The sequence below is a fragment of the Oncorhynchus nerka genome, linkage group LG2 (assembly GCF_034236695.1).
Source record: "Oncorhynchus nerka isolate Pitt River linkage group LG2, Oner_Uvic_2.0, whole genome shotgun sequence".
Taxonomy (NCBI): domain Eukaryota; kingdom Metazoa; phylum Chordata; class Actinopteri; order Salmoniformes; family Salmonidae; genus Oncorhynchus; species Oncorhynchus nerka.
This window is the reverse complement of record NC_088397.1, coordinates 54,297,045-54,314,029: the sequence shown is the minus strand read 5'-3', so window position 1 is coordinate 54,314,029 and position 16,985 is coordinate 54,297,045. Positions and strand designations below refer to the sequence as shown.

The following is a 16,985-nucleotide window of genomic DNA, read 5'->3' as shown; positions in this document are numbered from 1 at the left end:
TCCTGGCCTGGATTCAATAGATCTGGAGCTCCATATTAACCCGGAGCCTCTCCTTTAGCCCCTGTGGCTCTCTGACTCCCTACACATACTGGATCACACAGAAGGGCTGCCAAGTTAAGGCCTGCTATTTAAGTTGGGTTCAAATTGTATCAGTTTAGCTTTTACGATGATGACCTTATGAATGATATGGAGAAGTCTGCCACTGTCTGCCACTGTCTTATCAATAGACATCTTGTCTCTAAGGTACTGTAACGGTGGTAGAAATGACTTGAAGCTATTTATATATCTTGCACAGAAAGCCATTATGCTGTTTATAATAAGGGCAGAGTTAGTGTCTCTGAGACATGTTCCACAGGCACATACAATTGACTGGCCCTATAGAAATGACTAACACAGATGTAGACGCTCAGCACACAATGTGAGGAGAAATCAATGTTTCATGGAGTATAGTAAATACCATTCATCTTTCATGCAAATTACAGGTCATCTTTCAACCCCTCTGGTGAAGCAGCATTTTAATCTCAGCTCTCCCTCTCTCTCCTTCTCTTTTCTCCGTCACTGTCTCTACCTTTTCCATTCCAAATAATATTATTTTTTTCTTTGCAGGTATTACTTTAGCATTTTCAATTCAGTGGATTCTGCATTGAAAGTGTTGAATATAAATCCTTCTCAATGTTTCCAGGTTCTGCTGTTCATAACAAAAATCAGGAGGTAAGTAGAAAACAGGCTCATTGCAGCACAAAACGATCAGACGCGTCGCCTGGAGCACCAGACTTTATACAGTTGATGGTGTTTGTCCAGCTCAGCCCTGGCTTAACTAGAATAGCATGGAAACAAACATTGCAGCATCTCAGCAAGACCTCATGGTGAGATAATGTTTCCTTCCATCACACATGGGATTGCTGTGTGATTAAGATGGGATGCATATTTAGTGAAGCTACACAGTGTGTGAGAAAGACGGGGAGAGAGAGAGAAAGAGAGAGAGAGAAAGAGATATGACAGATGAGTGTGTGGTAATTGCTGTATGTGGTGAACAGCCACGGGGGAGCCTATGGTTAATGTGTGTTTGGTTGGTGTGCGGAGGAAGATAACACTTTGCTCTGGGCTCTGCTAGCTCTGGTAGCTTCAGCACACGGTTAGGCCATCTTTAGGGGGAGGGGAAGCGTCAGCCTGGGATTGCTGATACTTCACTGAGGAGTCTCTGTGGTTTCTATAAAGCCAATGCAGCGACTGTATGAGTCAGTTCTTCTCGGAGTGTGTATGTGTCCAGTGTTTGAAAAGTAGGCTACAGTTCAGCCTGTTCTTGCTCCGTACGTTGCTACAGTTTGTACCACAATGCACAGGAGCTTTTCTGTGCCCTGCATTTTTGAAGGAGGTGCTTACAAAGACTTGCTACCCTGTAACCTTGGTTACTCAGATTACCAGAAAGGTGAAACAGGATGTGAGTTGGAAAAGCCCAATATGACTATCTTGACTCAGGAATTCATACTTCCAATCCTATCCAGTTAAAGGGGAATGGGAAACTTTAGGAAGGTAAGCTAAGCCAAGAGGTGCATTTAATCTAATGCTAAACATGTGCATTTAAAAGAAAATAATAATAAGTACAGTAGTACAGTTCTGGGTGGAAAGAAGATCATGCAGGACAAACACCAGACTGGCTCATTGACTTCAATGGGAATGAAGGTTCTATACAAGACATTTCTATCACTGAAAACAGAAGCATAACAACACATGGGTGACACAAAGCACATACTTTCTAGTCTGAATGTCACAGAAACCACTGTGTATTCCTGTGGCAGACATGCAATAGGTGCCGGCAGACGTTCACACACACAAACACACCAACATCTCGATGAGAAGACGGGAAAGAACCTTATTTGTTTTGTCTAATAGCTAGAGGACGTATTTTGTAGATGTTAATGAGAGGCAATTAGTTTTGATTAAAAATAAGATTACTGATTCTCCATGCAATGCTACTATATCAAAACAAAATAATGATTAATCACTGTTTGGGCAAGACATTATTGTCAACAGCGAGATTCATTTCACAAACTGTACAAATTGCTCTGAGCAAGGAAGGATGAGAAAACATTCATTTAGAAACGTGTGTGGGTCTTATCACCATAGTCTGTTCACTTGAGGACTTTTTCATCATACTGAAAAGCTGGAATTATCCTCAATGTGTTTGTGTCTGTTGCCCACGCCTGTGTACCAATATTGTGTGTAATGACAGGTTGGACTCAGCCCTCTCTCTCTGTCTCTCTCTCCCCCTGGCAGCGTCCATTGTGATTGGGAAGTGGTGGTGTGAGATGGAGCCGTGTCTGGAGGGAGAGGAGTGTAAGACTCTGCCTGATAACTCTGGATGGATGTGCTCCTCTGGGAACAAGATCAAGACTACAAGGGTGAGACTCTGCTATGGTCCTAGACAACACACACCTCACACTGAACACAGCACGCACACATCACGTATACACATCAACACAGCACACACAGACTACTCTCTCACAATGGCTATGGATGTGTCAGATAAGCTATGTGAATCTGTTGGTTAACTGAGTCGTGGTGAGAAGCCCTCACTAGAAAACAACAACAACAACCACAACAACCTATCAGGCTGTAAATATAACCCGAGTGACCACAGCTAGACAAGACAGTTCTGATATAAACGCTTTGGTACATCCACTGGTATACTGTGGTAGGTGCTCATCTCCTTTCCCATTCCTATCATTTGGGTAATCGTCTCCTGAATCGTCTCCTGTTATTTCATATGAAGAACCCTGCATTTTCAAAACTCAAGCAGAGTTCAGTGGGAATAAACTGTGCACTTGACACGTATTGTGCATGTGTTTGTTCTAGTGAGGTGGGCTTTTTAAACTGTAAGCAGAATATCCAATGACCTGCGCCAGAAAAGTGTAAGCAAGGCAGTGAAAAACAGCGTGTTTTTGCCTAAGGGGTAAACTCTTTTAGAAGATAAACTTAAGAGCAAGTGCCTTTCCACTGCCAGGCAGTGTGTAAAAAAACAAGATGAAGAATCAGCCGTAAGAAATGAAAATAATAAAAGGAATAAAGTGAGCTCATCTAACACTCTGTGACAGGTTGATCGGCAGATTTGTATTCATTCTATGGGTGCAGCCTCCCGCTTCTCTTAGTGATTCGTGACCATGACTGAATAGAAATAGAGACTAATGTGATAATGGTGACAGGAACAGCCAGGGAAGGTTAGACCACACAGGGTTTCTCAAGGTTGTTCCGCTTGCTTATGCAATACACAGTCTATACTTGCATGCTATTCCAAGCCCTAAAAGCGAAAAGAAGTTGACCGGATGGTACGATTTTGCCAGCCTGTCAAGGTAAGCAAACTTTAAGAACGCCTCTCAGAATGCATTCTTTGGACAACAACGTGAAACGCGTTTCATAAATTGGATGTAACCTTGGACGAACCCTCTCGTTGCCAAGCATATTTCCTAAAACAGTGGTTCACAAACCTCTCCTTGGGGACCCCCTACCGTCCTATGTGTTTGATCTATTGCAGAGCTAGCACACCTGATTCAAATTGTCAACTAATCATCAAATCCTTGGTCGCCTTCCTCTGCTCAGACATTGCATGCATCAACCGATGGTTGCGTGACACGTCATCGACTGTGCCGTCGGGCAGCAGATTGCTAAAACATATGATATGGTTAGCTGATACCTAAATGACCTATCCAGGCACCCGTTGAATACATGAATCAGGCAAGCTAATTCAAGGCCACAACAAAATGTTGAAATGTCTGGCCATTCCCGAGGAGAGGTTTGAGAACCACTGTCCTAAAAACACCTCATATGAATCGATTACTATGTGCAGTGCTAGAAGTGATCTGAAGTCAGTGAACAGGAAGGGATCCTGTGTGTGTGCATTAGGGTCAGAGGCAAAGGCTCTACAAAAGGATATACTCCTAAATATCCACATCAACATTTTCTCTTGACCCTCTCTTTGCAGAACACTGCGCCATACTCACCTTTTTAGCTCTGGAAGCAAAATGCAGAGGATGCTTCAACAGAAACTGAGCTGCATTCTTGCTTCTGTAAAGGTTAGTCTCTCTCCAGCTCTTCTTCATGTGCACTTCATGAAACAACTATAGGAGTGTGACTGACTGACTTATGTTCAATGGCTTCTCATTCATTGTGTTTACAGAATGTGCATAATTAGGCAAAATGACACAAATACTATGCGCTCTCCCTTCCACTGAAGATTACAGTAAAACACACACAGCACATGCAACACGCGCAATATAAATTACGTTCGTCAACAATTTAAAAAACTATCTCATGTACAGTACCAGTCAAAAGTTTGGACACACCTTCTCATTCCAGGGTTTTTCTTTATTTTTACCATTTTCTACATTGTAGAATAATGAATAGTGAAGACATCAAAACTATGAAGTAACAAACATGGAATCATAGAATCATTGGCGACTCCGGGATGCTGACCTTCTAGGCAGAGTTGCAAAGAAAAGCCATCTCTCAGACTGGCCAATAAAAATAAAAGATTAAGATGGGCAAAAGAACACAGACACTGGACAGAGGAACTCTGCCTAGAAGGCCAGCATCCTGGAGTTGGTGTTTTGCGGGTAATATTTAATTAATCTGCCAGTTTCTCAAACTAGACACTCTAATGTACTTGTCCTCTTGCTCAGTAGTGCACTGGGGCCTCCCGCTCCTCTTTCTATTCTGGTTAGAGTCAGTTTCACTGTTCTGTGAATCGAGTAGTACACAGCGTTGTACGAGATCCTCAGTTTATTGGCAAGTTCTTGCATGGAATAGCCTTCATTTCTCAGAACAAGAATAGACTGATGAGTTTCAGAAGAAAGGTATTTGTTTCTGGCCATTTGGAACCTGTAAATCAAACCCACATGCTGATGCTCCACATACTCAAATAGCCTAAAGAAGGCCAGTTTTATTGCTTCTTTAATCACAACAACATTTTCAGCAGTGCTAACATAATTACAAAAGGGTTTTCTAATGATCAATTAGCCTTTTAAAATTATAAACTTGGATTAGCTAACACAACGTGCCACTTGAACACAGGAGTGATGGTTGCTGATAATGGGCCTCTGTACCTGTATATAGATATTTCATTAAAAATCAGCTACAATAATCACTTACACTTACAAAGTCTACACTGTATTTTGGATTGATTTTATGTTATTTTAATGGACAAAAAATGTGTTTTTCTTTCAAATACAAGGACATTTCTAAGTGACCCCAAACTTTTGAACGGTAGTATATATATGCAGGCCTCAACCCCTCCCCTGAGAGCACTTGATTCAGTATATCCTGCGGCCCTCAGGTTCATTACCAATCAAAAACGTTGATCACATCATTGTGATCTCTACAGCGTCATTGGCTGGTCGTCATTGACCTTGCGTAGGCTTAAACACTCGTATACACTGATTTAAAAAGCCATACTGGGTAAAATGCCACTTTATCTCTGTTCTTTTTTAATCGAGTCAATAAATAAATATAAATTACGGTCCCATTCTCAATTACTTTTAACAGTACCACGAATTATAACAGGTCATGGTAGAAATAGTTTTAGGTACTCAGCTCCGTGGTTTTGGAATTCTCTCCTGAACATTTTAAAATTTGATGATCTAGTCACGTTGGTGGAGTTTTAACACTTGATCGATGTGAACGCTGTTCCCCTGCTGCTATTGGGAAAAGCATTGTTATCTCAATGAGAAAAACCTGTATAAATAAAAGTTAAATAAATACAAATATAGAAATAAAAAAACGGACACATCTCAACACCAAATGTTCAGAGGAGACTGTGTGAATCTGGCCTTCATGGTTGAATTTCTGCAACCACTACTAAAGGACACCAATAATAAGAAGAGACTTGCTTGGGCCAAGAAACACGAGCAATGGACATTAGACTGGTGGAAATCTGTCCTTTGGTCTGAGATCTTTGGTTCCAACTACCGTGTCTTTGTGAGAAGGAGAGTAGGTGAACAGATGATCTCCGCATGTGTGGTTCCCACCGTGAAGCATGGAGGAGGAGGTGTGATGGTGTGGGGGTGCTTTGCTGGTGACTCTGTCTGTGATTTATTTAGAATTCCAGGCACACTTAACCAGCATGGCTACCACAGCATTCTGCAGCAATTCGTCATCCCATCTGGTTTGCGCTTAGCGGGACTATCATTTGTTTTTCAACAGGACAATGACCCAACACACCTCCAGGCTATGTAAAGGCTATTTGACCTAGAAGGACAGTGATGGAGTGCTGTATCAGATTACCTGGCCTCCACAATCACTCAACCTCAACGCAGTTGAGAAGGTTTGGGATGAGTTGGATGGCAGAATGAAGGAAAAGCAGTCAACAAGTGCTTATGTGGGAACTCCTTCAAGATGTCTGGAACAGCATTCCTAGTGAAGCTGATTGGGAGAAGCCCAAGAGTGTGCAAAGCTGTTGTCAAGGAAAGGGTGGCTACTTTGAAGAATCTCAAATATAAAATTGACACTTTTTTAGTTCCTACAGGATTCCATATTTGTTATTTCATAGTTTTGATGTTTTCACTATTATTCTACAATGTAGAAAATATAAGAAAAACCCTTGACTGAGTAGGTGTCCAAACTTTTGACTGGTACTGTACATCTGGAAATACAAAGACATGCATGCCGCCTGTCAACACACACACACACACACACACACACACACACACACACACACACACACACACACACACACACACACACACACACACACACACACACACACACACACACCCTGGCCATTTGCTGTTCTGGTCAGATCAGTGTGTAATAGTAGGATCAGTCCCTATCTCTCATCCATTCTCTCCTTTGTTTCATGTCCTATTTTGCTACTGGGTACTGTGTAAATTAGATTACTGTGCATAGTCCCAGTCTGCCAATCCCATTATGAATTGCTCATCTCGGATGTGTGTGTGTGTGTGTGTGTGTCTGAAACTCTTGGGTATGTCTGTCTCCTGCCCCTCTTGTTGTGTGGGTTGTTCTCAGAGGCTGCTTTATGTCCTGATCTGCCTCTAACGTGGGGCATTTAGACAACTATCAGCGGACAGCATAGACAACAGACCATTTAAAAGGGGTTTATTTCCCTCTCTGTATTCCTGTTTTAATCAACATCTTTCATTCTTTCTGCATTGAGGGCAAATAACCTCATCTGTATTTGTTTCGTTATACTCCAGTAAATCCTACAGGACTTTCTTCCCCCCTTTTCATTTCACCTACAGGGTTTCATTTGGCTCTGAACAGCCTCAGTGAAATGCAATCAGGCCCCCCCACACACACACACAAACACACATATACATCAGCTTTAATACTCGTTTTTTAAATTGGCCTGAACGTAAGAAGCTGACAAAGCGAGTGCCTGACAGCCTTTTTTTCTGTTTTTTTTTCTTGCTGTCTTTCAGAGGGGGAGCCCTGCTTGCTGTACTCTATCAGCAGCAGACAAGGCAGGCCTTTTGTTTGAGGAAGTCACAGTGAAGGGAACTGGGGAGGGACCCCTCCAAACACACGCCCAGCATAGATCCACATTACCCGCTCCATTGGCTAAATAGATCAATCCATTTCTTCTCACGCCATACAATTACATGGAAAAGGGAGAGAACAAAAAAAAAGCTGAAATGTAACATCTTGTCTTCATTCTGCTTACCTGCCCCTTTTGTTATAAGGATCTAATTATGTGAAGGCTTCAATATAATCAAGAATCCCTACCAGACAGACAGTACATGTCACCAGACAGATTGACTGTTAGCCCAGGATCATTCATGGCTGAGAGAAGAAGAAGAAGAAACTGATAAGAGCCATTTCACTAATACTTTGGTAGTTTCCTAGCTGTTGCCTCAGTATGTAAATTCAGTATATGCTTTGCTGTTTCAAGAGCCACATGTTGTCTATTAGAAGTACCAGAAGGCACCTTTTCAAGACAGTCACAAAACACAACAGGATATATCCCATCTGGGAGGCTTGTTCAGAGCAAAGTGCAACAGACGCATCACCATCAAATGTGTTGAATAAGAGAAATCATAAATCAATTGATCAAATCAACAACTGTCACCACTCCACACAGTAAAATCATGTTTTCAACTTACACTACCGTTCAAAAGTTTGGGGTCACTTAGAAATGTCCTTGTTTTTGAAATAAAACCCATCAGAAATACAGTGTAGACGTTGTTGTAAATTACTATTGTAGCTGGAAATGGCTGATTTATTTAATGGAATATCTACATCGGCGTACAGAGGCCCATTATCAGCAACCATCACTCCTGTGTTCCAATGGCACGTTGTTTTAGCTAATCAGTTTATAATTTTAAAAGGCTAATTGATCATTAGAAAACCCTCTTGCAAGTATTTTAGAACTGCTGAAAACTGTTGTTCTGATTAAAGAAGCAATAAAACTGTCCTTCTTTAGACTAGTTGAGTATCTGGAGCTTCAACATTTGCGGGTTTGATTACAGGCTTGTTCTGAGAAATGAAGGCTATTCCATGCAAGAAATTGCCAAGAAACTGAAGATTTCGTACAACGCTGTGTACTGTTCTACTCCCTTCACAGAACAGTGAAAACTGTCTCTAACTAGAATAGAAAGAGGAGTGGGAGGCCCCGGTGCAAAACTGAGCAAGAGGGCAAGTACATTAGAGTGTCTAGTTTGAGAAACAGACGCCTCACAAGTCCTCAACTGGCAGATTCGTTAAATATTATCCTTCAAAACACCAGTCTCAACATCAACAGTGAAGAGGTGACTCCGGGATGCTGGTCTTCTAGGCAGAGTTGCAAAGAAAAAGCCATCTCTCAGACTGGCCAATAAAAAGAAAAGATTAAGATGGGCAAAAGAACACAGACACTGGACAGAGGAACTCTGTCTAGAAGGCCAGCATTCCAGAGTTGCCTCTTCACTGTTGGTGTTGAGACTGGTGTTTTGCGGGTACTATTGAATGAAGCCTTCATTTCTCAGAACAAGAATAGACTGACGAGTTTCAGAAGAAAGTTCTTTGTTTCTGGCCACTTGGAGCCTGTAATCGAACCCACAAACGGTAGTGTATATTTTTTTGGTAACAGTTTACATTAACCATCCGTCCGCATTTTGCTTTTATAATAATGACATGACAGCTGATGTAAGCTTAAAGGGGTAGTCTACAGTTGCTACATACATGTTTGGACTTATAAATGAATGATATGTACCCATTGATTGTTGAAGAATATACTGCAACTTCTAAATGCCTTATGAGCTTAGTTCAATTGTCATACCCCATCAGAACCCAAAATTTGATCTTGTTTTACTCCAATGTTTTTAAACAAAGTAAGTGTAAACATATACTGTAGCCTCAAAACACGGTTAGAACTAGAATTGTGATATCATGGATGGTCAGTCATTGCGTACATACCTCCGTCTATGAATTTGAGAGTGGTTACATTTATCCAGCCCCATCCCTCCACTTTCTAATTGTTTCAACTGCTGATTACTGCTTTAACTGTCTTCAAAAGTAGACAAAGTAGAAGACAAACTTTGGCTTTGTAGTGGGGTAATATTTGACATGTGTATATTATACTGTGTATAACTCACACGCGTCCCGTGATAAGACTGTGTCGTTTGTACATTAACAAAGTGTATTAGAAAGTATATCTGACTCCATTTAGCGTTATAGTACAAAGAGATGCGTATTAGGCCAGGGGCCTAGAAGCTTTCCGAAATTAGAATATATCACACAACCTTTCGCCAATGGACAGGATACAGTATAAGAGAGAGAAAAACAGACCTTCATTTTATTTATAACATCTGAAGGTGTGAAACCTACCACCATTGACCAATCAAACAATACCAATACACATGGTTAGCAGATGTTATTGCGAGCGTAGCGAAATGCTCTTGCTTCTAGATACGACAGTGCAGCAGTATCTAAGAGGCAATATCTAACAAATTCCACAACAACACCTAATACATCAAACATTTCCGTAAAAAACAACAACGATAAAGCCTTGTGTTCTTGTTTTTAATTTTTTCGAGCTGTTGGTGTTAGGTGCACTTGATTCAGCAGCCCTGGCACCGGGGAGGCAAAGTGTTCCCATTTTTAACCATTGCATGTGTCTGAAGGTAGAACTCCACCTACCCAGCAGTCCCAGATAGCAAATCAAGTGCACCTATAGGCCTACCACTGACCAATCAGATAGCTCGTAACACTGTGTCTGCACAATGTAATAGGAAGCATCGAACGCACAGCAAAGTTCATAATGTGAGATTTCAAAAGTTTTAAAACCACGAGTGGAGACTCAACGAATACAGCAAATTGCTGCTGTGTTTATGAGTAAGTTCATGTTTAAGTTGTTATTCAGCACTGCCAACACTTTGTTCAGCAGTTTAATAGTTCATAAAATGCACGTTCTCCCAAATTCCACTCACACTTACAACCAGCACTGCAGCTGCAATGAATGAGAACAGCAAAGTGTTTCGATAAGCTTGCGTTGTTATTATTTGAGGCGTGCGTGTCTTTGTTAATATCGAGGAGTTTTTCAACAACATAAATTGATGCACGAGGCAGAAATACTGCAGCTGGAAGACTGTGTCCCCTTTTCTCAGCGGAAGGAGAGAGGAGGGATGGTGAATTGGGTAAGAGGAAGCCTCACCGTTGCTCCCTCCCCCAAACTGACTATCAGATGCAGGCCATCAGTCCTGTAAAAAGAAAAAAGTGAATTATTATGCTCACTCAGCTGTCTGTCACAAGTAAACACAGCAAATGATCTATTACCAGTGTGGTTATACACCTTAAATGTTGAAACATAATTTCAAAATTGTCTTAGAAGAACAACATTGTCAGGACAATTCAAGCTTAGCCAGTATGCAGTGATAATGTATTGGGCCTCCAGCCTACTGCACAAACCTCATTGCTGCAGAACTGTTTTTAATTGGTTAATGTTGCATAGGCATCCTTTTTTTTAAGTCATGTTATTTTTTTCCTGAGCGTTAGATCTCGGCTTGCATTTTGACTCAGAAAATGTTAGTGACCGCTGCTTTAGAGAGAGAGAGATACATTTTGGCCCTCAGAGGGGGGGAGGGCATACTGGTCCATAAAGCATTGCCATTTGTGTTTTGCTGCACCATTTGCCATGCAGCCCCAGGTGACAGAGAGACATAGTTTAGGGCCGAGCCTGCAGTGTCATAAAGGGATGTGTTATAAGCTGACATCAACTGCCTTCACTGTTTATGTCCTCTGTCATGTCATTCTCATAACAGTGTTATGTAGGCCTTATGATGGAAGGTTCATGTAAAGTGGTTCTGTTTGCTTCTACTCTTTTGCTCTATACCCACTGTCAGTGTCACATTAAATGGATCTTGATGTATGTTGTTGTTGTTTTCTGTTCCTTGGGGGGGTTTCGTTGCTTTTCAAAGAAGTTCCTCAACAAATGGAATGGATGTGTTCAGCACTTAACGAGAAACGGAAGGAAAGAGAATGTCTACATGATTTCGCTAAGGCAATTGTCCTTGGCTCTTTTTACTTATTGATGTCTATGCAAATTGCATTTTAATGTGGCCTGTAAATTAGAATGCAGAGGGCTTCGTTTCCAACAGGGAAAAAAGTTTGGGAATCCTTTTCCAATCCATCCCTACCTGCTGCTGGGGACAGAACAGAGGACAGCTGAAATGACAGCATGTGCATACAATGTAACAAACCTCTGTGGGATTCAGTCTGTCTCTCTGTGGGAGAAACAGGCGTAATGACAACTGTGCTTGTTATATTAGAGGTCACTTTCTGCTGGAACAAACTGTGACATTTGGCCATTCATTGGTTGATAGAGATGAAACAGATGCAAACGCTGGACAGCTTCGCCCTGAGGATTAGCTCTCTGACCAAAGGGGCTAGTTCTGTATAGAGAGAAGCGAAGGGGGAGAGTACACGTGGTACCTGCTACTGTAAGGCTGTGTCCTGGTAAAGAGAAAATTTAGTCAAAGTACATTTGAATGGGAATGATCGAGTCGTCATGCTAGACTAAGTCAGACTTTTCTATATGCTATTTATGGTTGTGAATGTTGTCTAAAACTATCTGTATCACTCCAGCTTTGAAAAAAGGTGGCACTTAATCTTGAAAATGTTGAATGTCATCACAATGTTATACCATGATAGTGAACCATAAAAAACGATGCTAACATAGGACTCTCTGACAGGAGAGTTGGGTTGACAGAGGTGGTGCACACAGGGCCACTAACAAACTGCATGAACATTCTGACCTGTCAGAGAGAAAAGCTATAAGCCTCCACATCATTCTACCATCCACCCCCACAATTTCCAAATTACGACACAGATCTATTAGTATGAGCTGTGCCCAGGGCCCCGAGGGGTCCCCCAGGGTCCTGTCCCTGTCTCAATCACACACACACACACACACACACACACACACACACACACACACACACACACACACACACACACACACACACACACCTGGCTGCCACCACCAGCAGAGACCTGTGGATGGAAATGTCATTGTGAGCAGTGTGAGGGCGAGACCAGAGCCACTGGGTTTTTAACATTTTTATTAGCTCCACGTTGTGCAGGGTGTGTCCCCTATTCTCTGTCCTAATTTCTGATTCTTAAACAGGATGTATCAGAGTCAAAGTTTTAGATTGATTGCCGTGAATGTTGTTGATTTCGGTAAATTAGCATTTTTAGTAAATATAAAAAAAATTATATCACATTTTTGAGGAGATGTGAACTTTTAAATTATATATTGAGACACACTGTCAACATTGGAAAACATTCCGAGTGTGTAACCAAGACGAGACAAAGGGGATGCAGCAGGTAAAGATGGAGCAGTCTGGTTCATCATGAACATACTGAGCACCTCATTCAACGCTCTGAAAAGCCTTCTATAGCTGCCTGAGGGCTGCACAATGTGCCATTGAAATCCAGCCAGATTCACGACTGACACTAAATAAGAGTTGTTGAATTTAAGCCACAGGGAGACAGTCAGGCTTACGTCCCTTTCAGCAGAACCAAAGTCCCTTCACTGCGCTCAGATAGACAGGCTGAAATACTGAGAGATGATTGGCTGGTTCTGTTTGAGGAAGCACAGGCTTCTCCATGACGTTGATCATGGGTACAGAAGTGTGAAATAATAAAGCAGAAAATATGCCACAGTGATATTACCCAGAGCAGACAAACACAGCATGGAAACACACCGAGGTTTTTGCAACGACACTCTCTGATATCTCATGGATGAGAATGTACCTCACTTTCGATGTTGCTCACTCTCACAAAAGCTGTCTGTTTTTAGCAATAACAGCAAAGGGGAGGTGAGAGAGATGAGCCTCTCAGTTCAAAAGACCTCTTGTTTTGACATGTGGAATGGAGGAATTCCTCGGGGTGTAATCCTCACGCACTTGTATGCCTTTGTTCTGTCTAAGTGTGTGTGTGTTTCTCTTCTCCTCTTCCCTGTGTGTTTCAGATTCACCCCAGGACCTAACAAAGAGCTCCCTTGCAGGCTCCGAGCCAGGATCCCCTCCCTCCGAACGGACTAAAACTATTACATCAACTGGATTACCTGTGACTGCAAAAAAAGGATATCCTCCTAGATAAAACAGCTTCGCTCGGGTGGTGCCAAGGATTTTAGACCAGACTAATCCCTTTTTGATCAATGAGCCTCACGTCGGGACTCTCCTCCACAACAACCACGGCCAATTTCCTACATGCTCTTTTTTTCTCCCTTTCGAAACTAAAACAGCTTAGCAGAGGTTATTTAGAGGTTGTAAAAACGTTATTTGAAGACACTAACGCCTTCCCAAAGGTAAACTGTATTATCCTCACTGAGCCTCAGTGCCACTGAGCAAGGGATCCTACAGGATCAGTGGCACGTTGGAGGGACATTATGTGGGGATCGATTGAACCTTTTTCAATAATCCTTGTCATCGGCGTCCATCTTAGAAGCGACATCTCAGCATGCCAGCTTTGTTGTGACTGTGCAGAGCCTGGGCAGTGACCCTGACTGCTGTCGACTCTGCCTACGCAACGCAATACCCACAGGAACAACAACAACACAGCGCTGATTAAACAGACACTCAGAGGTCACAGGGGTCAACCCAGGGGCCCATAGTCACTGTCCATGATTGACATGTCATTCAGAACTGTTCTTTGTTGGCACATTCTATGTAATTCATTGGAGCTTTTTCTTTGTACATAATATACTTGTGTGTATATATACTGTAAATACAGGATAAAAAAGGCAGTTTGAGGGCTCTCTTATACAGTAAACATATCCTTCAAGGAGATCCTTCCATGGAATTCTTCAGTTCTATCCCTGATTATGAAGTACAGTGAATTCCTAGTCAAAGGTAGTGGTTGAATATGCTCTCTGTGTATAGGACTGTTTGCAGTGTTTGATTTCATTGAGGATCTCTGGAATAGACTTTGCGGGACCATAATGAGAACGTATTGGTCTCATTCACCCTTCAGTGATGTGCTTGGAAAACAGGAATCTCTGTAGCTTCTGTAAAGATTAGTAAACCACTGTACAGAACTGCCTCGCAAAAGAAACAAGCATCAACAGTGACCCAAGTCCTCTTTTTTTGTTATAAATTATCGATAACAACAGTGCAACTGGGTCCAGTATCTGAGACTTATTTTATGTCCTGTGTCTGCTATTGAGAATGGTTGTGGACTTGACTTTGCTTGTTGTGCGTAGATTCCACACTGACACACGGAAAGACTTCCCAGTGGATATTTAGAAAAATAAATTGAGAAAGTATTGGACACATTGAACAGACATGCAGTACCTTCACTAGATATACATACAGTCTTATCAGAATTAAAGGGGTTTTCTATAATGAGTTTCCTGTCTCCCTTTACTAAATGTTTACTGTTTTAATGTGGGTGCTTTTTCTTGTGGTGTGTACATTCATAATTTCCTCTAAGTGCCGTCTATATTGTGAACAGATACGTATTACACCATTTGTCTGAGTCAACACTCAGTCAACAACACACACAAGTATTAAAATAACTGGCGGAAATATGCATACACACAGACATGCTCAACACACACACACACACACACACACACACACACACACACACACACACACACACACACACACACACAAATTAGTGTGTGATTGTTCATTTACACAACTCCCTTGGTGCCAAAGAGAATTTCTCAAAATAACATATTCAATGAATTTATGCAATTACAATAAAGATTTCCAATATCGTGCCCAGCTATATCTGTTGATGCAGAGTTGTCTCATCTCCCTACAGACACACTTTTGTATATTAGTCATTAGGAAATGCTGCTTTTTTGTGCCGTTTGGTGCAGTCACAGAAGGTATCAAACTGACAGACATATCAATCTCCCAGCGGTCTTGCCAAAATCACACAGGAAGATATGCAGAGAGAGAGATGGAATGTGTGTTTTCTCTTCCTCAATGAGCCGTTCCCATTCCCCTCTTTGTTTGTTTCATATCTAATAGGATTCAGAGCTTCCTGTGGTGTCATTGTGTCTGTACAGAACAACATGACTGAGTGTGTATATTGCAGTGAGAGGTAGAGGAGCGGGAGAATCTAATGTTTCTAAAGGGGAGATATGATGCTGTGACATACTGTGAAGATTATCCTTAAATGCATGAGGATGTACACATCATAGGGGTTTTCTCTCCTTGTTTATGCAGGTTCTAAAGTGGATTGTGTTTAAAGGGTGCTCTTGGATAAGTGCTCGAAGAGAAGTAGAGATATGTTTGTTCTTTGTTCTCTTTTATGCACTCCACTCCTGTGCAGAGATGATGGAGTCATGCTGTGGAGGGAGGTCTTGCTCCATTTTAGGCGGAGTAGAGCTGAACGCAACCTGCATAGATAACAGACCTCGGTTCTCTCCCTCTCCACATTATTATTACAATGTCACAGGCGACACGTCAATCACGCCCCCCAGCCTCCCTCTGAGAAGCAACCATGTCTGCATCAACCTGTACCGCTATTCTACAGCCGACAGCATGGCAGCTGATGGAACACTACACTGATGGAACACTAATAGTGATGGAACACTAATACTGATGGAACACTAATACTGATGGAACACTACACTGATGGAACACTACACTGATGGAACACTAATACTGATGGAACACTAATACTGATGGAACACTACACTGATGGAACACTACACTGATGGAACACTAATACTAATGGAACACTAATACTGATGGAACACTAATACTGATGGAACACTACACTAATTGAACACTAATACTGATGGAACACCTCACTGATGGACCACTAATACTGATGGAACACTAATACTGATGGAACACTACACTGATGGAACACTACACTGATGGAACACTAATACTGATGGAACACTAATACTGATGGAACACTAATACTGATGGAACACTACACTAATTGAACACTAATACTGATGGAACACTACACTAATTGAACACTAATACTGATGGAACACCTCACTGATGGAACACTAATACTGATGGAACACTACACTGATGGAACACTTAAGTGATAACACCCAAGAAGCTGGTGTTTGGAGGATATATTGGCACGGGTGTTGTTAGGCCCGAGACGAAGTCGGTTGCCAGAGACGCGACCCAGTCGTTCAGTCTTTTTGTTCTGTATCTATGGACGATATCCAGTCGTTCCATTTTAAATGTTCTATTGCCATACTGGCTGGCAACGTTCTTATCCCTTGCCTGCTAGCTAGCCAACTACGGATAACTTACAGTCATGTCAACAGTGCAGACAGAATAACAACAGTAGCAGCATTTGTTTAAGCTGTTTTCAAGTTACATTTATTTGTATAAATCCATAACAATGAGCTAATGAGGCACAATTTCGACTGGCATAAAACATGTTCTCTCTCGTTAGGACACTGTTGTTCAGAGGAGCTAATAACACAGCTAACACAATAACTTCAAACTGAAGCTGGAAAGACTGCAAACTAGCTGCAGTTCATTTCGTTTTACCTTTTCTCCATTGAC

The 16,985-nt window shown here is 41.7% G+C and overlaps 1 protein-coding gene across 1 annotated transcript in view; it reads left to right on the top strand.

Moving 5' to 3' along the window:
* LOC115138175 (chemokine-like protein TAFA-1) overlaps positions 1-14,942 on the top strand; it is a 291,162-nt gene extending 276,220 nt beyond the window's left edge. The window contains exons 4-6 of the mRNA XM_029674723.2: positions 2,278-2,402; positions 3,980-4,070; positions 13,457-14,942. Of these exons, the coding sequence (XP_029530583.1) occupies positions 2,278-2,402; positions 3,980-4,006 (152 nt within the window). The 3' untranslated portion in view covers positions 4,007-4,070; positions 13,457-14,942. The remainder of the gene's footprint in view (positions 1-2,277; positions 2,403-3,979; positions 4,071-13,456) is intronic.
* Positions 14,943-16,985: the final 2,043 nt, after the last annotated feature.